The following is a 24,142-nucleotide window of genomic DNA, read 5'->3' as shown; positions in this document are numbered from 1 at the left end:
CAAATTGGTATACGACGGAGCGACAAGCAGGCCCAACGTTTTCTGTACCGGGATGAGCCGACTGATCAGCCGGAGATCTTCGTCATGGACGTGGCGACCTTTGGCTCTACGTGCTCACCGTGTTCCGCCCAGTATATAAAGAACCGGAACGCAAAGGACTTTGCAGACGAATATCCGGATGCAGCAGCGGCGATTGTCGACAATACTTACGTTGACGATTACCTCGATAGCGCAGATTCAGTGGAAGAGGCGGTCACGCGAGCACAGCAGGTGAAGAAGATCCACTCGGCAGGTGGGTTCCGAATTCGAAACTGGGTCTCAAATAGTACCGAAGTCCTGGAGAAATTGGAGGAGCCGACGGAGCGCCAAGTAGTCCATTTCAGCGCCAACAAGACAACGAACATGGAGCGCATTCTTGGTGTGTTCTGGGATCCAGTCGAAGATGTCTTCCGGTTTTCAATAAAACTCCGCACTGATCTGGAGTCGTTCATGGACGGCAGTCAACGTCCTACCAAGCGACAACTGGGACTGCAAATCGGTACCGATTGTGCTGATAGGTTCACTAGAGCTCGAACACGCTGGAAATTCAACACTCCCTCAGCCCCTCCTATGGGAGGGATCTGGGAGAGGCTCGTGAGATCAACCAAGGAGGCGATGAAGGCTCTGGACGACGGCCGACGACTAACCGACGAAGTGTTGCTGACCGTGTTGGCCAAAGCTGCGGAAATGATCAACTGTAGACCGCTGACGTACATTCCCCAAGAGTCATCGGAGGTGGAAGCTTTGACGCCAAATCACTTCCTCCGAGGTTTTCCGTCCGGGGAACATCATCAGGTGGAGGAAACGGCCAATCCTGCTGAAGCTTTGCGGGACCAGTATAAACGAGCACTTCAGCTAGCGGACATCCTGTGGCAACGTTGGGTCAAAGAATACGTGCCCTGTATCGATCAACCAACGAAGTGGCACGCCGACAGCCAACCGGTAGCCGAAGGAGACCTGGTGTACATAGCCGATGGTAACAGCCGGAAGACCTGGATGCGAGGCGTGGTCCAGCAGATCATCCCTGGACGAGACGGAGTGATTCGCAGAGCTGTGGTGCGTTTGGCGAATGGGAAGGAGCTGCGTCGTCCTGTGAACAAGCTTGCGGTGTTGGAGATTGGTCGTAAATCCAGTCAGGTGAAGGACCCTGCACTAGAGTTACGGGCGGGGGCGATGTTGGCACCGCTGGCACCCTTGGACCGAGCAGCGACGCCGCGTTACCAGTGAGCGCGGCGAAGTTTTGCCGCATCTGTCAAAGTGACAGAATCGACGGTTGATATAGAGCATCGTTTTTTCACTAGTCGAAGTAAGCCAACAGTAAATTGTTATCCCGAAGCGCTAATCTAAAATTAGCATTAATTTGTCGCGAATAAGTTAGGTTTTCGTGTGAGAATCAGTGTTAATTTCACTACTGCATCGTAAGTAAAACGACTTGTTGCGATCTGTACCATTTTTTTTAATAATCAACATTGCATTTAGGCGAGCCTAGCAGAAGGCGAACTGTGCCACATTGTTTGGCAGAAAGCTAAGGAAGAAACCTTATAAAACCCGGTTTTATAGATCCGGAAGTCGATCTAAACCGTAAGTTAATATAACCTTTGTTAAATCACCCTTTCTTTATAAGGAATTTTATATCTTTAGGCGAGCCTAGTAGAAGGCCAATCGAGCCAAATTGTTCGGAAAAAATCCGAGGAAGAAAACCATTTGTTGTAAGTTGTACAATCTCTAAAAACTTTCCTCTAACTAATAAATTAACTCGTTTTAGTTTGAGCTACTTATATGCTCTGCTGCTACTGCTACTACTGCTACAATCGAAGTTGCTTCAAAAGCGGTTTTTTTATTTCCTCGTCCGAACACTCCTCTGTCTTTGAAATTGCACCATTCATACACATAATTGTTGCTTCTCTGGTCCTACTTTGTATTGAGCTGGAGAATTCGTGCAGACACTACCTATTTGTTTTGGGGCACACTTTAGCTGGCCAATTTAACTTCCAAAAATAGCAACGAAAAATGGAATGAAATGTCGGGGACCGATGCACTTTCCCCCTTAAGCCATTGACTATTTTTTGTGTCTGAACTACCAATACTTTTTGGATTCACGAATTTCCGCCGTCTCGCTTTGTAATAAATGCAATTTTGTCAATTTGTGGTGCCATGCTACAACTTTGGTAATTTCTATTTTCTGTTTCTATTTTCCGGTGCGGACGACAAAGGTATTAGTAAAAGGCCGTGCATGTTTTTTGATAGGTAAACTGAAACGTTGTATCCTTAAACAATCACTTATAGATTTCATAGATGGGTCACCTTCGAAAATCCCAATGTATCAATTAACTTACCTACTTACTTATATAAACTAAGACCATTTTTTTTTCCTCCGTAGACGAAAACTCAACGGTTACTCCAGTTTGGACTTTTTTATTATGCCTATTTCGGACAAACCTCGGCTAAATTCGCTAAGGTATGTAGTCTCGCATGTTGTTCTTCTGTTGAAGTATTCCTATACAAAAGTTTACATGAATTTTAGCGCCAAAAAAACTTCTGTTACCCCGAACCCGTGGGTAACTGGTGGTCCACCGGGAGGTAAAGATGCGGTTCTCGTTTTCCGGACCACAGCCTTGTCCCCGGTAAATGCCAACGGAGATGGCGTCTCCGATAGTGCGTCCGGAACCTCTTCGGATCTGTCGACGGTGACTGCTTCCGGGTCGGGATCAACGAAGGATCAGACAAGCAAGTCAGTCAATGAGCATAACTCAAAGCTGCACGCTGCAACACTGCCTAAAAATTTTAACGTGCAACGAAAATCCGATAGTATAAGTAGCACACCTAGCAATAGTCAAGATGATGAGGATGACGAAGATGATGACGATGAAGAAGCGGACGAAGACGAAGAGCATGATGATAATGGCGAGGAGGAAGGTGAAGGGGAGGGAGATGAGGAAGAAGAAGCAAACTCCCAGGATGAGGCTGGTCCTTCGTCCAACGTAGAACAAACCAAAGATACCAACTCTAAAAAACGTCATCTAGAATCGTCTTCTTCGTCTAGCTCTTTGAGCAACGCATCCTTAGCCAGTCGGGACGGCGACGAACCCGAGGCAGAACTGCCAACTTCTAAATCAGAACCGCTCCTTACCACGGTCGAGAAAAAAACAACCCGCAAGAGTCAAGAAAATAAAGAAAATCAAAGCGCGGTTCGGGCTGAAATGCCAGCCTCTCAGCTTAACATATTCTACAAATTTATCAATACCGAAACTAGGCTTTTGCGGAAGATTTTGAACGCTCACGGCATGGGCGAAAGTGGCTCAGACAGTAACGATTTCAATTTACTATGGACGGGTATCCATTTGAAACCGGATATCCTCCGGAACTTGGCCCCGTATCAACGGGTTAACCATTTTCCTAGGTACGGTTAACGGTGGACAATCATATTCTCTAACTCTAACGAACTTGTATCTGTCTTCAACAGGTCCTACGAGCTAACGCGTAAAGATAGACTCTACAAAAACATTGAACGCATGCAGCATTTACGGGGTCACAAACACTTCGATATAGTGCCACAGTCGTTTTTGCTACCACAAGACTATAAAGAACTTATCGTTGCTCACAATAAGTGTCGCGGGCCATGGATTGTAAAGCCGGTAGCATCAAGCCGAGGTCGAGGAATCTTCATAGTAAACTCGGTAAGTGCTTTTTTTTACGCTGAAATACTCAAGAACACATAGTTGACCGTTCACTGTCCATTGCAGCCAGATCAGATAGCCTCCTATGAACAGGTGGTGGTAGCCAAATACATCACGGATCCTCTCTGCATTGACGGCCACAAGTGTGATATCCGGTTGTATGTGGCTGTTACTTCATTCGACCCGCTCATCATCTACCTGTACGAGGAAGGTTTGGTTCGACTGGCTACTGTAAAATACGACCGTGCTGCCGAAAACTTATGGAATCCTTGCATGCATCTGTGCAACTACAGCATCAACAAATATCACACGGACTACATCAAGTCGAACAATGCCGGAGACGAGGACGTTGGGCACAAATGGACCCTTAGCGCTTTACTGAGACACCTACGCAGTCAAGGTTGCAATACCGAACAGTTGATGATGAACATCGAGGATTTGCTCATAAAAGCGATTTTCTCGTGTACGCAACCGATTGTTTCGGCCTGTCGAATGTTTGTTCCACATATCGGTAACTGCTTCGAGTTGTACGGTTTTGATATTTTGATAGACGATACGCTGAAACCTTGGTTGTTGGAAATCAACCTCTCGCCTTCGCTTGGCTGTGATACTCCTCTAGATACGAAAGTGAAAGCATGCTTGCTAACGGATCTGCTAACCATGGTTGGCATCCCGGCCATCAGTCCGCTCCAAAAAGCCTGTTACGATAGCAAAGGTCAGAAAATAAGGAATCTTTCGACACCGTATAGACGGGTGAATTCGGCAGATTTTGTGCACACAACCGGAACTAGCGGTAAAAAAGATGGAGATTCCACGAAGAAAATTCCATCTACGCTCAGTGCTTTAACAGCCGAAGAGTTGAAGATCGTCCGCTTCGCTCGTGCACAATATGAACGCCGTGGGGGTTTCGTAAGGATTTTCCCCACCAGCGACAGCATGGCACGATATGCATCGATTCTGGACCCCATAACAGGCATACCGACCTCGGCTGCAACGTCCGCTGGAAGTGGAACTTACTTGATGGTCATTCCGCACAACTACAATCAAATGTTACACTCGCAACTCTTCCCGGCGGGAAGCGAATCGGAAAACAGAATCGTTCATCGCATACAAAAGTATGAGCGCGCCTTAGAAAGCTCTCTTCCGATTACTATCGGTCCAAAACATACGGCACCGAAATGCGTCGACGAAGCGAAGCGATTACGACAACAGATAAGGAAACTCATCGAAAACGGCAACGAACTGAGCATACTGCAAGCTAGGCGAGCATTCGGTCTGTACTTGGAATACATTCTAAAACGGTTATCTTCGGAACCAAAGCAAAGCCACGAAGAATTGGTGATGAAATTCCTGTATCGAGTTGGGGCGCACATGAAGACGCCATTCTTTTTCAGAAACTTCGGTAACAAAGCTTTGGGCAAGGATCGTGGGGCAATGGTTGCAAAGCAACTGGGAGATTACCTGCATCTGTATAACAAAGAAACGGAAGCGTTTGTTGATTCCTTTGATCTCGTGGGAATGATCCCGATCAAGCTGTTTGATGATTTCCTATCACAAGCCAGCGAGGCCGATTTGGAATCGGTCCTAACACTGCACACCAATTTCACGCAGTCGATGCCATTCCTGTACAACGGTTGCTCCACTAACATTCCCCCAACGCCACCGATCCCGGTGGGAGCTCACGGGTTTCTGAAGGCGATGCCATGCATGGCACCGGGCGGAACCAACAAAGAACTAATCCGTCTGGATCCTTACTACAAGAGCAACGAGGTGATGGCCCGAAACAGCCGTACAGGACTAGCAACGACCGTCGGGCGCACCGAGTATGGTAGAGCGGATCGAATGGCTCGACTGTCACCTATGAAGAAAAAACCTCCGGTCGGTAATATGGTGAAATCCTCGCGGGAAAGAGATCAACGATCCAACTGGCTTTACTAGGTTAGGCATGCGTTACAACGGTTTTTTTTGAGTGCATACTCCTAGCGATATTTCGGCTTAACGTTCATTCGATAAAGTATCAATTTACTAGGTATTCGTTCGAATTTCATCAAAAAACAGAAACGTACTCTGAACTTAAAACTAATGGTACTTTTTTTTCAAACACTCGTAGTACTATTAGATCGAAAACTGCCTTGAAGAGCCAAATATTCTGTTAAATAAAATTTAGGGAGCTATCATGTTATATCAAATTTGTGGTCACCAGAAGAACAGTTTATTTTTTATTAATTCAATAATTTATTTATTTAATTTCTTTCGATGAATGCATGTTCACCACGGAGTAAGAATGTTGATTTTTTTTAATGATTAATTTGTTATGAAATATCCTCGCGCCAGAGGAAAACCAGATAACAATTGATCAGTATTAATTCCTCCACCAACCGTTAACAGATAAGTAACTTATTACAAGCAGATAAAAAAAAATCAATTTAACTAACTTGTTCATTCTTGCATGGGATTGTTTCATTAGGCTTTTGAATACTAGTCATCTGTTCTAGTGAGTGATTCGTTTTATAAATAAAACGTCGCCCAAAGTAGCATTGCGAAACTCAACAAATAAAGTAATCTGCAACTTGTGATATATTTTGATGATTTTATCACCCAATCAAATAGAGATAAAAGTTGTTTGTTTTAATTTCACAGAAAATATTAAGGAATCCTCATAAGAAATCAGTGGAAATTTTGGGGATGAAATAATTAAATACTTGGAAAGGCCGAACAATCATTATTGTTACAACAAGTGTGAGTGTGTATAAGATTGAACTGCAGAGGATTAAATTGTAAAAACGAAAGAAAAGAAAAAAACAGTTTATAAAGGTTCTCTTTGAACACCTAACATTTAGACGTAGCAAAAATTAAAAAAAAAAACGCTACCGAAGCAATAGATCTAGTCACGAGATAGATTTCCTAACTTGAAACAGTTACACCAACAAGCAGTAGTAGTTAATATTATGTGCACTTTTTCTCCACCTGGACGGTGTTCTAGTAGAAGGAGCGAATCAAAATTCTTCTTTAAAATATAGATTCCAGCCAGCCCAAAAAAAGTCGGCGAGATTGAGCATAGTTAACTTTCTGTTAGTGATACATCTTAGCCATCGGAACCGACTTAAGCAGAAGAATAAGACCTATAGAGTGATTCGTACAAACATATATTTTTGATATTAGCAGTTGCAATTTTTCAACAAATCTGTAAAAAGAAACATGAGTTTTAGCAGTTGTATTTGGTTTAATCTACCGTAAAACACAAATGCTTTCATCTGGAAAGCCACTATATATACATGCATTGCAAAAAGGGTAGTACCGCACACATATATCTACTTTATAAGAAATCAATTACTCGAGCTATCCCGTTTTAAATTTTTGAAGCATAGAAAACTCGACAAAATCGATAAAACATCTTTTATCGAATATTTATACAGCAACAAACATTCGCGCAGAAAACGCAAACAGTCACACATTTTAAGCACAAACTTAGCGTAAGTCGTTCACTTGTTACCGCATTTCGTCCGAAAAAAAAAACAATACTAAAAGCAACCATTGTGTAGGGAAACGCACATGTTCTAAAAGAAACATAAATTTACTGGCTACAACGATTGCAATTTGACCTCACGATTCTAGTAGAAACAGGTAAAATCAAACAATCATCCCGCAAGCGTTTTTTCTAAACTACCACAACAAAGTTTAATTAATGCCTAACTACTTATTCTATAAGCGAGAGTTTGTACCAATTAATTATTTTACCGCTATCGTAAGAATTTATTTAAACAAAAAAGTCGACTTTTTCTTTTGGAAATAAAAACCGGTGTTGTCATCCATCTCATGGACTCGAAAATATTTTTGAATTCAGTTTTTATGACTTCGTGAAAGTATGGTACCCAACACGGATAAATTTGAGAAAAAGCATGAGCATATCATTTAATGCAAGTGCTCTTGGCATCCACTTTATAAATACTCAACTCAATTTTATGCAAGTAATTGTTTCGTTGTTTGATTTATGATTATTTTTTCGATCGGTGTCATTGTTGATAACCTAATAATTAATAACCTAATACTATTTATTGAAAGTTATCGTTTTATATTGATCGACTCAACGGTAAAACTCATTGTCTGTGCTTCAGAATTTTGATCAAAGCCGTTATAAATTGATGCAAACCAATGTGTACATATGGCTTTGCGGATTTCTTAAAAAAAAAACGAAAATATATATCCCTCAAGTAACGAATCCTGCTTATAAAAAAGTTTCTATTCTGAAGAATCTAAGACACTTATCACTAAACTGAAAGGAAATAAAAAGAAAATAAACAAAATCACTGATAATCAATGGTTTTCATTCCTCTGTAGGTAGACTAATATCACATAATTCTCTGATCGTTCACTTCAAAATATCTATACACAGCACTCGCTCGCTAATCGGACGATGATGAGACCAAGGAGTTTTAGGGAAGAATGCCACGAAGTAGTAAATTCCTAGCAAAAAAGGGACCAAGGGGTGCGGCTGATTATCGAAAACGTCCGATTAACAAAGTTGGGCTAAAATAGGGATACCATATCCTTCAACACCAAAAAGAGTACGTTGAAATCATATTTCAAAATATTTAGGCCAAAAATTTAAGGCCATTCAAATAGTGACAATTAGTTACTAGTTATGTGAACTAGCTGGCAACTATCACTTTTCAAAAAACATCTTTACAAATTGAAAGTTATCGTTTTTAGTTTTTGTTAATTTTCTTGCAGATTATAAGTGAGAAGTCAAAGGGTTGTTGGATTATTCGAAAAGATAGAGATCAGACCATCGCAAGAGATTGCATACTCAAAGGCGCTGATCGCCTGCACAGTTTATTTTGATGCCTGGGAGAAGCTTTTCTTAAAAGCGGTTTTTAAACTTTCGAAGCTGTTGTATTTTACTTAAGTAGAAAAGAACTGCTGATGAAATAGCAAACTTGTAATTAACGAAAAATATAGATTTTTCTCGATTTGTGATGCTTTCCGTTTTAATTGATCGTATGATAAACGAAACGGGATGAATCATCCAATAGGATGAAAATCCCTGAAAAAAAAAGTATGATAAACTCAACTGTTATGTCATTCGACCTTAAGCTCAAATACCGTTTCGCTAACTTGATGTATGCGAGACAGAAGTGTTCTCTCTACACACGATACGGTTCGTAAGCTTATCATACCAAATATATGATCAGTTTACAGTTTGTCATCAATCTGATAACAAGTGTTTTCTTACTACATCTCCGAAAGTTCAACGTTACTGTAAGTGTTAAAAATTAATACTTAAGAGTAGTGACACTTAATCAACAAAGTAGTGAAACCTGATTGAAGTACCTTGCAATGAATGCATAAAGTGTCGCATTTCTTCCAGACTTCTTGTACATATAGGAACACAAACTTAAGAACTGGAAAAAATAAGTTCGATAAAATGTTTTTCAACAAAAAAAAAGAGTAGGTACATTCCGCAAGATTTTTTTTTTTTTTTTTATGGCGTTTAAATAGCTCGGGGAGCTGACGCTGGAAATGAAAATTAGAATAGTTTGGAGAAGAATATTTAAAGTTTAGAGAAGGCAGCGTAGAATAGTAAGCGATCTTGAGACGTTGGTTAAACCATCAAGCACTTCATTATATCCATGGAATATGGATAAAATGCAGTTCAAGATAATAAACCAACCCCTCCCGATACCAGTTGGAGGAAGGACATGGGCGGGTTCGAGACTGGCCTCTACATACTCCCCACGCATCTAACTACATTTAATTTTTGTGTTATTAAAGGAATCATTTTAACTTATCTTATATGTTTTTCCTCCCTTCGTCGTCGTCTGTTGAACGTCTGCTTCGTGTCTCCGCCCCAATTCCACTGGTATGTGTGATGGGTTTCGTGATAGTTGTCTCGGGGTCCAGTCATCATATGACTCCGAATCGTATGCGCAGGGGTATATGAAAATAAAAGAAAGAGAAAAGGAGAGGAAAGAGAAATATAAAGGAAGGAATTAGTTCTTGCATGAAGTAATTGAAGTGTTATTTGCTGTTTTTCCCTAATTTTTTGCCTTTCATTTTCTAAATTTGAAATTTTTGTTTTTCTTTTTAGAGTTTTTCCATTTCATTGCTAATCATACTATTTTACCAAAATATGGATGTGAGAGTTTGTTTTGCTTTTTGGAGCAAGCCTATTTCAAACTAATAAAAATTCTAGCTCAAATTAATAGTAGAAGTAAGCTACCTTATTCCTATCACAACATCACAAAATCATGAAAATTTACCAGAATATGGATATAAGAGCACATCTTACCGTACCCTACCTACCTCACATAGTTGAATGTTAAAATCCATCATAATTTACAAAAAATCTACATAGGGGTTCTATTAAAATATACCGCATGCCTATTGAAAAATGCCCGAAATCAGTAATTAGGACTACCTACTCATTGTTATTCTTCAAAACCGTACATTTTAATATATACTTCCATAGATGAATTTCAAACTAAACCGAAAAACGTAAAGATTTGCTAAAAATGAATAATTAAATAAAAAGCAAAAAAAACGTCTTACCAAATGAAATATAACATTTTCCAACAACAGCATTCCCATCCAATGAGCCTCTAGTTCTTGTAAAATGCTTGATTTAAGAATAAGCCAACGAAATTCATAAACCGCAAATACACACTTACTAGAGCATTGGGGAGGCGAATACCATAACCTTTACCTAACATTGTAATACTTTTCACACGTTTTCTCTATTTTTAATTCTACAAGACTAAACCATCTAACTACCTAACCAAACGAATTATGCCCTATTGAAAGTATCAACTTTTATTATGGTAAATTGTGATACTTTCACTACCAAATGTTGCGATTGTTCTGCGGAAGGGAGGGCAAGTGTTTCAACTCCCATTCATCTTATCAACATGGATCATGAAAAAAAAAATAGACATCTTTGAACCTACTGCTGAATTTAAACTAAATAAAGATGTCCAGCTCCTCTTCTAATTTAGGCCATATTATGACACCATGTTTAACAAGATTGTGTGTAACGACACTGTCAGGAAAATGATGGGTTGATCCATCATTTTCACAAACATACACACCGCAGCCGTTAACCCATTGCAACTTAGGGTACGGAGTAGGTACATTCCGCAAGATTTTACAAAAAAGAAGAGTACGCTCATTTCTCGATCGAAAAAAAGTACATATACTCTTAAAAGAGTACGCATGGTTACCCTAGGCTAAAATATCAATATTTTCAAAATTGAATTACGCATTACGCTACACTTTCTATCTGGTAGTCTTATTACAGGCGCAGTTTGTTAAGTGGCAGTTTTCCGGAGAAAACGTCTGATTATAGAGCATCTGGTATCAACACTTAAAAACGGCCGAATCCGAACTTGTCCGACTAACAACCGAGTACTGTACTTGAACAAGTATTTTAGGTCACCCAAATTGCTCGGGCGGGAGATTTTCCTCGAGTTTCCTGAATAACAGCAAAGATTTGACTCGTTGCAGCAACCAAAATATTGCAGGCATAAAGCCAATTCCACACTCGCCTTTTTGAGTTGCGACAGCAGCCTTAATGTTTCCCATGTTTTTTTCTTTCTTTCAGGAAGCAACGGTATATAGACTCCTATTGTAGCGTTTATGCGTTGGTCTATAAAACCTAAGATTGTCGGTTCAAATCCTTGCATAGATGCAATCGATAATTCCACGATTTACGATTTTCATTTTTTTTTTCTTTTCTCAACTTTTTTTTATTTACAAGTAGTTTTATTAAGGCATTTATCTCACAAAGTTTTCTCAACTTCTCTGGTAATGAAACCTTTTCTGATGGTCTTAAAAATATCAATATTTATTATTATTATTAATTTACTTTTATTATTTTTTACACAAATTTTGCTATTTTAACAAAATTTTCACTCTTTTAAGCTTTTAAAATTAACAGAAGAAGTACCTACTCCTGGAGCAAAATGAATACACATGAAAAAAGGGAAAATCTGTTTTGCAATACTTTATTGAACGAAGTATGAAAAACTGAGAAAACGCTTTACCTATTTAGTAGGAAAGAAACTCAAGATGAGTCTTTCGGAAACCAGGAATTGTTTCTTCCTACTCGGATTCGCCTTCCTCTTCCATGTGGTGATGTTCCATGTGCTTTTGGACACTTTTCAGGTTCGTAAAAGGTGTAGCGCATACACTGCATTCGTAAACGTCCACGCTAACGGCTGCAATAATTTAATCCATTAGTTAATACTTTTTATATTGGTTAGATCTAGATGTATGCATGTATGTATGTAGGTTGAGGTGGCAGCGAAAACAGTCATGTCGAATTTCGAAAACCAACCATATATATCGCATTTTTGTGGATTGGTCTAAAAAACTGACCTGTGCAAAATTTGAGCTCAATTGAACTTGATTTAGGGGTGCCTCAAAGCGCTCAGAGCAAGGATTTTTACGACCCTAAAAATCATCTAAGGGGGGATTAAAGATGTCCGATTGAGCTGAAATTTCTCACAGGACAGTTTTTTGGTTCAATCTACAAATGTATATGGTCATTTTTTCCTGATTCAATCAGAATTTTTTTTCTCATAGGCAGAGATGTTAAAATGGCGAGTCTACTCGCACTTTAGGCTGATGTCATGCTGAAGCAACTAGCAACGCAACACAACGCAACGTTCCAATAAGAAAGCGTTGCAACGCATTGGTATGTCATGCTGGCGCGACATGTTGCTTTGAAATTCCCTACAAATCATCACTTCTCTACATCTGATAATGCTTTGAATCGTCTCCTTTCTTTCGGGAGCCATAAAAAACTCATCAAATCACGACCCGGATTGCAAGAATGCCGAAATTTGAACCGACAAAATTCCTTTTTTTTTGCCGGAACCAAGAATTTATGAAAATTTTCTTGTCGATTCAGATGTTATTTAGTTTATTATCACAAATTTGGACGGAAATCACTGTTTTAAAACGAGAAAAAACAATATACCCATTGGATTTCCTACTTGTCGCGCTACAAAACACCCTGGCATCAGCTTTGTCGCGCTTTCCAATGCGCTCAGCATGACAGGTCTGCGCTTTTCCAAGGAGATCAAATGAGAGCTGGTTTGTCGTGTGAACGCGTTGCGTTGCTTGTTGCTTCAGCATGACATCAACCTATAAGGGCTGTCCCAACCAAGGTTCATAGATACACTAGGTTCTCTGACTTGTTTAGTAAGTAGGCGAGGAGCTCCTCTAGAGAGCGATGAGCTCAGTGAGTTTGTTTATAAACAAAAGAAAATTTCATTTTGGTTTTGTGGATTGAATTCTGTTCTCCAGTAAAAATCCTGTTGTAATTTTTATTTACGTGAGCCCTCGCTTCGAGTTCCTTTCCAGTTGAGAATGCGGTTTTGTTTAGTGGAGAAATCCTGTGAGTGAGATCGAATCCCGGTCACGGCATACATAGTACACTTTCGGTGGGTTGGTGGTTTTAGCATTTGTAAGATGCTAGCCATCATATCCCCGAAAGATGTACGCTTAGAATTAAGAAAAAAGGAATCTCTTCGAGGAAACATCATGTTTCATTGAGATCCTGTATGTGTTTGTGTTTATTCAAGGTAGGTTCCGAATTTCTAAAGTTTGCAAACAACGTTCAATATATCTTTGATTGATTTGTAGACAAAAATCCTGGAGCGTCGTGACTGGCTAGATTCAGACAAGATGTTCCGGAAGCTTTCAGTCAACGAAAATAACACCTTGGAATAAATATTTTTGACCGACGAACGAATGAAAAATGCAGTGCAATCGAAATGCAGGGCTGGCTGGTTGCTGCAGTTACCTCCTGGTCAGTAAAATGCAGGATTCATCGAAAGTCCGTCGATGTGACATTGAAGAGATGCTTGGAATAGATACTCCTGTTAACGGATATTACTTATGGCAAACGGGACCAGAAAGTGTTTGTATCAGACTTTCATACCTTTGAATTGTCGCATATTTGGTATGACGAAGATGTTCGAACAGGGAAAATGGCGAAATACTTTTGAAAATGTGAAAATGGATCTGTTTATAAGAGCGTGCAAACAATTAAAACCTCTCGAAAAAAAATGACTAGATAACAAAAGTTGGTATCCGAGAATAAATCTTCTACATTTTTATTTTTCAAATTATTTTCTATTCCCAAGCAATCAAGCATTGAATCTCCTTTTCTTTTTTCATCTCATCTGCATTTCGTGTTATTTGGCCAAACCTGTTGCTCGCCCTTTTTATTTTTTTTTCCTCGGATAAGGAAAGCCCACTTTAGCTAAGCTTCTTCCAAGCCTCTTCCTTCATTTCCGACACCGTAACCATCGCACCCGGATGAAAATCGAAATTCGAGATAAAGTCCATAGCAGAACATAGTCGGTGGAATGGTCGTTGAACGATATTTTAATCTGGTAACTAATTTCCCATTTGGCTTGAGAGCCCTCGGACTCCATGCTGATGGTCAAAAAGCTGAAAGCATTTCAATAGAGAATCATTTGAAAAAGTAAGGCTGGAAAAAATATCAATTTCTTCTTTTGTCACCCCCCCCCCCCCCCCCCCCTTCGAATTTTCCAAAAACCCGAAGGGGGAAATAAATAAAGTTTGAAGTAATTTATGTTAATTCCTATAAAAAATTCCAATATCTGAAAGTTTACAAGACTAAAAATTAAATTTAAGAAGATGGGAGTTATTTCACCTTTTGTTTTCTCGATTTCATTGAATTATTCGATAAAAAATTACTTGATTTATGGGTTTTGTGCAACAATATATTATGAAATTTTGTTGCATACAAGCTTCCGTGCAATTTATTCCAATTTTTTTGTTTTTCGCATTATTTTTTATTGTCCCCCCCCTCGCGATGTTCCAACACCGAGTGACAAAAGAAGGATTTGAAATTTGTTCCGGCCTAATTGAGAATTAGATGATATGATGCATCCAATACTATCATTAAAACACAGCACCAACCTTTACAGCGTAACTTCAACATACTCAAAATGTTTGGTTTTGCATTCGTTGTCAACCTATCGCCCGTGGATCTTTTATCCCGATAAGGATAATCGACGAAGATTTTCATGCGATGATAGGCAGCTAATTGAAATCCTACACTTTGCTGTCGACCACTTCAAAAACACATTGTTCACGTTGTAACCAGCAATTTCTTTGATGAAAATTGTCTTCCTGTACCAGAACAGCTGATGAAAAATGGGGCACAGGAACTTAGGGCTTTGTTGGTAAACAAAATCCATGTCGATTTGTGTCTCGGCGCGGTGTGTGAAAAAAATTAACACGAATACTCTGCGGGTAACGGGTGCCTTGCATTTGTACTAGCACCTCTGCTTTGACTGCCACTCCAGTTTCCAATCGCAGCCAGCTCCACCATAACAAATCCCAGCTTAAGTGTTTACTTAGGATCGAATCCGTCTCCGGAAGAAGAAAAACTAACGTGCAGCAACCATTTAAAGTCAACATGGGAACGATCGGCAGCAGTTCCAAAGGCTTCCATTGAAATGAAACTGCTCGAGCTAGGAAATGCAACCTCGTCCATAAACTGTTCAATCTCATCACCTGGCAATTACAGTCCTGCGGGACTGATGGGATCCGGAATGCACATTCTGCCATTACCTCAATATTCAGGCAAATTCGGCTGCGAAAACATGTAGAAACAAATGAAGTTAGAATTTCCGATGGTAAGCGGTGCGAACGGTTGCTACCCGATGGATGTCTCCTACGCCCGGTACCTAACAACAACGGACTCTTTAGCGTGAAAAATAACCCGGCGAACGAACTTGTACCACAGAGAACCTTGTACCCCGCGGGAGGACTCCGGCAGCGGCATGAGTGACTACAACTTCGGTGATTTCGAGGGACCCGGAAAGAAAAATCGAACGGACTCGGCTGCTGCTGCTTAGATCACAGCTGTTCAGTGGTTTGTTGGTAAACAAACTCCATGAAAGTTCGCAGTTCGCAAACCAAAATGGCTGAATCGGGAATTCGATTTATCGATACACCTCCTAAATATATACACACCTTGGTCCCAACGGTAGATGCAAAACACGGTTTTCGACCACGCTAAAACAATCCGGCTGGCACCGGTGGCGTAAATTGCTGTTTTAGCACAGTTATCGATTTCAAAATTCCCAACAGTTATACGCCTTTGTTCCAAATTCATGCAAATTTGGAACAGGATTTCAAATTATACGACAGACCGATTTAGTTCACGGTGAGAAAATTTTAGCCAACAATGCTTTCTTTCACACATGTTTGGGTAACATTGGGTTTGATAATAATTTCTTTTTGAGATATTATTTGAATGTTTTTTTTTAGCTTCAACCACCCTATACGTAAGATACATTGAGAAAAGATGTTAATAAAAACCATATCTAAATAATAGATGTCACATTATTCTCGATTTTATAAATAAATAAGAAGCTTTTCATTAGGGCTCGACGAATTAGTTAATCCAGCCAGCGTTCTAAAATTAGAAAAAAATAAACGAAAAGAAAATTTTAATACTTTTTCGATGAGGTAAAATAAATGTTTATTGTTTGTTCAATAATTTTTGTATTATTTGAGATATTGAGAGATTTTTACTGCCCCTACTCGCATAACAGTCCCATATGAATTTTCGTCAATTTTCATCTAACCTGACAGTTCGTCATTTTGAACATAGGGCTTCAATATAAAACAATAAAAAAGAGATTTTGTTCTAGAAATTTCGAAAAAAATATCAACTTGTGACTGTCCCATACGGAAAATACCCGCATAATAGTCCCATATGTGAAATACCACGAATTTGGTTACTTTTCAATGCTTCTTTCGGCGAAATAGTCTTTGATTTATTGCTTTGAATCATTTAAAAAAGATTTCACTCACTCGATGTCGAGTTATACACCTTAGTTTTCGAAGCCAGGTCAGTTAGAAGGAAGGAATATCTTCCTAAGCGAAAAACTATCAGATGTAATCAAAAATCGTAAAAAGATTCAACTTACAATGCGGAATTCACGATATTTTTTCCAAAAGTATGTTTCTTTTCATGAAAATTGTATTTAAAGGTTCAAAAATGATCAAATTTATGTCTTAGGAAGAAGCTTGGTGAAAAAAACATATTCTGTATGGGACTGTTATGCGAGTAGATTTAAAAAAGGTTTGAAATATGCTCGCATAACAGTCCCATAACGAAAAAAATGGTGCTCCCGACCTTACCAATGACCCAATTTTGAAAATTTCAGGTGTTACGATTTATTATGACAACCTAGAACACATTCCATCTAATGTTTTTCGTTTATGCTGAAAGTTGTGGTCACAATTTCAGAATATATTTTCCAAAACAGAAAAAGCTAATTTTCGTGCTTGCTTTTTATTGCATATGGGACTATTATGAAAGTAGGGGCAGTTTAGTTTCGTATGGATTGCTCGGAGTTTTCGTCAATATCAGCATATTTTTCTGTATCCATACATAAATTTGCAAATAGTGAAACAAGTTTTTGTCAAACAAAAATGTCGACAAATCAAAGGTAAATTTCCTTTGACTTTGGGATAAACATTTCTCGTTTCCTTATCAATGCCAGCAATAACTTGAAAAAAAATTGCTTTTTCATTTCATTTTAACAAAATTTTATTCCATTGATTCAAAGAAATTTGATTGAATAAATTGAAGAATTGTTTCAATTGAACTTTTTTCCTCGTTGTGTAGTCAAATTCATGAAATCCTGGTAGAATAGTTTAAATCATTGTTCTGTCAAAAAGAATATTCGTAGAATTCATTTTAAGACAATTAACCGTGAAACTCAAAACTTATGCAATTTTTCTAATAAAATGGGTTTTTCCTTCTCAATTATTGAGTGTCTGCAATGAAAGTGTTTCCGTTTTAAATTTGCTCCTACACCAGTGGGGAGTGGGTGTTTTAGCCGATTCTGAAATTTCAAATTTTGCTAAAACTGGTATACTTAAAACCAATATTTACGCCTGAACCGTTGCAGGTGCTCTAAGCCTCGTTCTTTTGTTTCGTTGGTGTGGTGTGATTTTATTCCTGCGACGCATGGAAAACATCAATGCAGAACTGTTCTCTTCGTTTTGTGTGCATTCACGTAATGATTGGAACGAAGATAAAATCAATCTGCACACAACAAGGTAAACTCGGAAGAAATCAGCCGAATGATTCTTTCCGAAGCGAGTTTACACACCGCTGATGATGTCTCCCCTTGGATAACATGAAAATTGATTATTGCCACATGTACTTTTTAGTAGTATTCCATAAAATTCAGTAGGGGAAACCTGTCTATGGCCGGACAACGATAATTTTCCGGAAATGCATCATCCTAATAATAAAGTAAATTGCAGCCTGATATAGTGTTTGAAATATGGTTATCAAATCTGTAAAGGTTAACCAATGATGGGCATCGAAAGTTTCTGCCTAGTACCTAGTATGGAAAAAATTACTTAAACTTTGCATTTGTATTGTGCAGGGCTGGTAGCGGTTTGACAATGAAATAGTAGGGACTTTAGTGACCAAAATTTGAAAAAAAGTGACCAAATAGTGACTTTGAGGACCGAAAAAAGTGACCAAATAGTGACTATGTAGAACGAAAAAATAACTTTGAAGTACAAAAAATGTGACTAGTCAGGCCCGTGCGATGGACCCTTCCGGGGGGGTTTTCAAATTTAGATAAAATTAATAACAATACCAAAAATAAACAATTGAAAAGGAAAGGGTTTTCTTACACCATTTGTCACTCATGTTCAACACAAAAACTTAAAAAATGACTGATAAACAAAATTTTGGAAACATATTACAATGGATGTTTCAAATTTTCGATATGTAAAGAAAGTAAGAAATAAATTCGTTTCAAAAGAATTTCTTAGCAAATTTAAAATTAAAAAATATCTGAATTCTAAAATAAATGTCAAATATTGTACAAAAGAATAGATGTTAGGAAAATGATAATAATTGTTAATTTTTATTCATCTAAATTTGGAATTCTTTTCCTCATTTTTAATTGGAAGTTTAGGGAGAAATTCCGCTGTAATTTTTTAATTTGAACAAAAAATATTTAATCACGATTTAAAATGTAAATTACCGATTACTGAATAAGAAATGAATTTTGAACCGAATTTATTCAATGTTTGATGTTTTAATTTAATTTTATAAAAAGAAGAATATATTTATAATTAGTTATAGGAGCCAGACATAAAACCTTTAATAAAGTAAAATCCTCCATGTTCAACTACAATGACAAAGAAATGTTAGAAAATGAGTAATTATGTGAATGATAAAAACTGATCCAAAATTAAAAATAATGAGTTCAAAACTTTTGTTATTAACACTGCGTATTAAAATTTATTCTGAAAGTTGCTACTTAGAACAATTTTTCAAACTTTTGAGATTAATTTAAAAATCATGATCGATCCAAAAATATGATTTCATATAAAAAATATTAATAAAAAGTTTTTAAATTTTCAATCGCTTGTTTTTAAGCTTTAAATTACAAGCTCTGAGTATTTTGTCTCTTTTGGTTAAAATATTGGGTCCTGAAAGAACAGAATGTTGAAATTATGTTTTATTATTAAAATTTGGAGTTAAAGGCATAAGGTTGAAGAACACGAAAATTCAGAATTTAAAAACAAGGAAACAATTGTTAAAAATATGTCTCAAAAATTTAAAAAGTTTGATTAAAAAAAATCCGGAAAGTTGATTAGAAAATTGAAAAAAAACTGTACAATAAAATTCGGTAAAAATTTATTTGAAAATTGAAAAAACAATATAGGAATAAAAAAGATTCGTTTTTAAAAACATTTCAGGAAAAGTTTTTTCAACAAACATGTTTCACAATAACCATTTTGGTGCTTATTTTTTTAAATTATTGATTTGGTAAATAGTCTCCTAAACAAGAAATTTTGTCAAATTCGGCCGAACACATTAAGTTTTGGTGATAAACAGTTTATTACTAGTAAAATCAAACATTGATAGATAACTGATTATGGAAAAATGTCATTACAAGTATTTTTGACATCACAGCAGAAAGTGCAAAAAAAACTTGATTCTATTTAAAGCTCATCAATTCATATAAAACTTTTATTTTTAAATAATATATTTTTGATTTGAGTTTTTGTAAAACAAAGTGCAGAAACTTCTCTAAAGATTTTTAATTATTTTCAAAAGTCATTTCAATAACAAAAACTGATAGAAAATTGCATACATATTTAGATTCGGGGAACCCAAATAAGTTGAAATTACCGTTTAAATTCATTGCACCTAAGAAAAATGTAAATTTTGTGGCCTTGTGTAAATTTCTTTTTTTTTTTAAGTATTTAGAAGAACAAAAAACACGAAATAAAATTGAGTATGAAATTGTTTTTTTTTTTTAAGAATATTTCATATCAACATAACATTTGTTATGACCAAAGATTTTTTAATAAAAAAAAATGGTTCGTTTCAATCTCAATCTTAGTTACACTTCTTTATAAAAACCCATTCTAAAGACGAGATAGGGTTTTTGTATATCAAGTTTTGAGTTCCAATACAAAAGGTTGATTGAACTAAAAATTAAAATCTACAATCAAAGTTAGTTTCAATTCATGAACGTCAAATAATGTCGTAGATCGAAATGTCTCAAGCCAAGGGTGATTCATGCCGAAATTCCGCCGGAGGCGAAAAAAATTTCTGACTAACTGATCAAGTAATTTACCGTTACTACCGTCAATATTGACACGAGCAATTCAAATTACTCTTTCATTGGTTTATTTTCGGTGAAAAAAGTGACTTTTGGTGATAAAAGTGACCATTTTTCGGAAAATAGTGACTTTAGTGACCAAATGATGAAAAAAGTGACTTTTTAGTGACTGACCCAAAAAAAGTGACCAAGTCACTAAAAAGTGACTCGCTACCAGCCCTGATTGTGGTCAGGTTTTGTAAAATGTGAATTGCTTATAAACATGATCGTTGGTTGGTTATCTTTCGATAACAAAGCGTTCGTTCAAATGAAATGTAAGGAAAATAAAAAAAAAAATGAAATTTGTCTATGATTGGACACAATATTGTTTCTACGATCGGACAAGAAAATATTCAAAATTTAGCATGATTACAACTTGAAATTTTCATATTTTCATCTCTTCAGCACCCTCAAATGGTTAGCAGTAGATAAGGATTCAAAAACGAACATATTTTGATCCTCTGAGAAACTTTTAAATTTTGCTGCCCAGTGATAGACAATTTTTCTCTATTTTTCATTCTTCATTTCACTATTGGAAATTAGTAGAAATTAACATAAAATGATTTCTCTCACCACACGAAAATGCTGTCAATTTTTGTTTTCTAATATTATAGTTTAGAAATCATAATATTTATACTCTTCAAATCAGTAGAGTAACCAATATTAACAAAAATATTTTTTTGGAAGTTAATGCTAGAAAAACTTGAGTGCCCGGTAGAAGACAATAGGTAGTCCCCCTACCTATTTATCTTTTACTTATCAACATAAGTGTCCATTCTTGAATTTGTTATGTATACTTACTCGTGTTTGTTTGATGATGATGAGTTTGACTTTCTCCTTTCGGCGATGGAGGACATTTACCATGATTCGAGGCTTCATGTTCTGCCTGTAAGCGTTTGGTGATGAAGGTTTTTTCACAGAACCTGCACTTGTACGGTTTGATTCCTGTTGAAGAAAAATGATAAAATTAAAGCATGAATATTTATGCATGTTCAGAAACATTAAACATAAAATCAATAAGAAATATCATTCAAACGTCTTACTCAAAAAAACAATCAATTTTAAGTGAAACAGTAAGATTTGATTTCTAATTAATTACTTGTAGTAACACGTGCAATAAGCTACGAAAGAGTTTGTACACAGATTGGTACATATGTCTCGTGGATGATTATTACCTACTTAAAATGTCTGAGTTTTGGTGGTTAAAAAAAATCCAGCCCAGAGAGAGCACTTACCCGTATGGCCCATTTCGTGACGCTGCCGATTGCTATGGTCGGCGAAAGATTTTTCGCAATATCTGGAAGGCAGAGAGAAAAAAAAATACCATGAACATCTGACACACCATTACGCGCCTTAGAATGTGTACCTGCACTGATACGGCCTTTCGCCGGTATGGCTTCGGGTATGGAGCTCTAGTCGATACTTAATTTTGAAAGCTTTCGGACAGTACTGACACTGGAATGCTGTCTGGTCCGAATGCAATCGCTCGTGATTTATCAGCGAACCCTTACGCTGGAAGTCAGCCCCGCAAACGCTGCAAACGTAAGGTTTTTCGACCCGGTGGGCAACGGAATGTGCCTTCAATAACGCCTTGGTTGCAAACGCTTTGGGGCAGTCCGGACACTTGAAGGCTTTTTCGGGCTGATGTTTGGTTTCATGCGTAGCCAGTGCAACTGAGGTGACGAATTTGAGCCCACAAATGGTGCACTGTAGCTTGTTGCTTTTGTATTTGCGCTTTTGATGCATACGAAGCGATTCTGGATTTGAGAAGCATTTGAAACAAACAGGACAGACAAATGGTTTATCTTGATTTTCCGGGAGTTCCAGTTTAAACTTATTCATTCTGTGAGCACTATGGGCATGTTCCAGCAGATCTTCATCGGTCGAAAACGCCAAACCGCAAGCCTGGGCGCAGCAAATTTTACCTCGCCGATAGTCTGGCTGTAAGCGAATTGGTGCCAGTACCGATGATTGCAGAACTTCCCGCTGCGGATGATTGTGGGCATGATGACGACGAGATTTAGGATTTATAATCCGTTGGTTGCAGCGGATGCATTCGTAAATTTTCATAGCTTCAGTTTGTTTCATGTGCAGTTGCAGACCATTCACATTGGTATACCTTCGATAGCATGTATAACAAACGTTAGGTTTTGACGAATTACTCCGTTGCTTGAATGCGTGAACAGCACTGTGCTCCTTCAACTCTTCCTCGGTCGGAAAAACATGTAAGCATCCACAACAAATAAATTCGTCAGCCGTTCTCTCAACAACTCGGAATGTTTCAAGCTCGACTTCGTCCAATTCATCGTTTTCCAGTTCCTCCATTTCGTACTTATTGTCCCGCTCAATTTGTTCTTTTGTCCTTCGTTTTCGCTTTTTGGTTTGCACCAAAACTTTTGATTCGTTGTTGCTGGAATCATTGTCAAATCCAATGAACTCTGCGTCCGATTCAGCTTCCTCGTCTTCGCCATCGATTATCACGTCGAACTGAAGCTCCTGTTCGTCCTCGTCGGGTTCCTCCTCCTTCCAAGTGACGTCATCTTCGTAGTCCAGATATTCTTCCTCCAGAATCTGTATCTCTGTGTCTTCCACTTGGACCGATTCTTCCTTGAGAACGATCGGCTGCTGCTTTATGTCTAGAAAAAAGGTTCAGAGTACATAAATGGTTGAGTTTAGAAAATTCGTTTGGAGTATTGTACCAAATTTGGAGACTGTCAAAAATGTACTCGATACAATCTAGTAGATACCTTTTAATAAAACAAAAAAAAACTCAAGATAAAATATTACCTTCCGACCTGGTTAACCCGGTAGCTTCAGCCGGTTTCAGACCAAGGCCCGATTTCAACTGCAGACGCAATGTTCGGTCCGAATGGCGCACCTTTTTGATGAACGCCACAAACTGCTTCAGCTCTAGCACACAATCCTGGCAAATCCGGTCCGGCAGGCCCGTTTCCAGATCCATGTGAATGGCGGTCAATTCACCGATCACATCCGCAATGGGAGCGTCCTCCTCTAGGCTGGATGAGAGCTTCACAAAAGCATCCGCATTGCCGACCATACAGGTGCGGCAAATTTGGACTTCTCCCGTTGAAGTGCGCTTCGGTTTCATTGCTTCCAAAAGAGCTTTTATTACGAATAATTAGTTTAATTGCCCAATTGGTTCAAGAAATTGAATATGTTTGACAAATTATCGTATTTAATTTGAAATATTTGTGGTAAAATTAACAACAAAACTTTCTGCAAATTTCGCGCAACAAACAACGCAACCAACGAGGCGTATTTTGATTACATGACAGTTTACACGAGGGGTTTCCGGATTTTTTTTGCTCATGCGCTTGTAATCGTTTAAACACTGAGAGAAATCGCTTGTGTATTCTGAAGAGAATTTTCGCATGTTTCGAAGGAGCTGTGAAAAAAATATTCTGACTTTTGAAATTGAGGGCATCATATTTTGCAGAAAGCCACCATAATGGAAAAAAGCTAGTGATCTAGTTTGAAATTGGATGTTATTTTCGATTATTTATGGCGATTAGCTCTTATACAAAAGTAACGAAAGTTCATTTCAAAATAACATTAGAGATGCACTGAGAGAAAATTTGGTTTTTGAAACAAAACAAAATTGAATATGAATCACAAATTTATTCTATTGAAACAAACTCCATTTTATTTGAAACAATGTACTATGAGTTTGATTCAAAATAATGATTTTTGAAACAAATGATCTATTCT

The 24,142-nt window shown here is 37.8% G+C and overlaps 2 protein-coding genes and 1 long non-coding RNA gene across 5 annotated transcripts in view; 1 reads left to right on the top strand and 2 right to left on the bottom strand.

Moving 5' to 3' along the window:
* LOC129744339 (tubulin polyglutamylase TTLL5) overlaps positions 1-8,016 on the top strand; it is a 168,159-nt gene extending 160,143 nt beyond the window's left edge. For all 3 annotated transcript variants that reach the window (XM_055737958.1, XM_055738761.1, XM_055737205.1), the window contains 4 exons: positions 2,420-2,497; positions 2,564-3,439; positions 3,503-3,716; positions 3,783-8,016. In XM_055737958.1, the coding sequence (XP_055593933.1) occupies positions 2,460-2,497; positions 2,564-3,439; positions 3,503-3,716; positions 3,783-5,654 (3,000 nt within the window). In that variant the 5' untranslated portion in view covers positions 2,420-2,459 and the 3' untranslated portion in view covers positions 5,655-8,016. The remainder of the gene's footprint in view (positions 1-2,419; positions 2,498-2,563; positions 3,440-3,502; positions 3,717-3,782) is intronic.
* A 3,539-nt stretch (positions 8,017-11,555) lies between these two features.
* Positions 11,556-23,678, bottom strand: LOC129743114 (zinc finger protein ZFP2-like). Its single transcript, XM_055735359.1, has 5 exons — positions 23,201-23,678; positions 21,780-23,049; positions 21,649-21,710; positions 21,215-21,358; positions 11,556-11,929 (listed from the first exon to the last, which is right to left on the bottom strand). The coding sequence occupies exons 1-5, from the start codon at positions 23,520-23,522 to the stop codon at positions 11,814-11,816; spliced, it is 1,914 nt and encodes a 637-aa protein (XP_055591334.1). The 5' UTR covers positions 23,523-23,678; the 3' UTR covers positions 11,556-11,813.
* Positions 11,939-15,724, bottom strand: LOC129743861 (uncharacterized). Its single transcript, XR_008736805.1, has 3 exons — positions 15,416-15,724; positions 14,670-15,348; positions 11,939-14,174 (listed from the first exon to the last, which is right to left on the bottom strand). It is a non-coding gene; the product is annotated as an uncharacterized LOC129743861 (long non-coding RNA).
* Positions 23,679-24,142: the final 464 nt, after the last annotated feature.

Source organism: Uranotaenia lowii, chromosome 1 (genome assembly GCF_029784155.1).
Source record: "Uranotaenia lowii strain MFRU-FL chromosome 1, ASM2978415v1, whole genome shotgun sequence".
Lineage (NCBI taxonomy): Eukaryota > Metazoa > Arthropoda > Insecta > Diptera > Culicidae > Uranotaenia > Uranotaenia lowii.
This window is presented reverse-complemented; position numbering and strand designations above follow the sequence as displayed.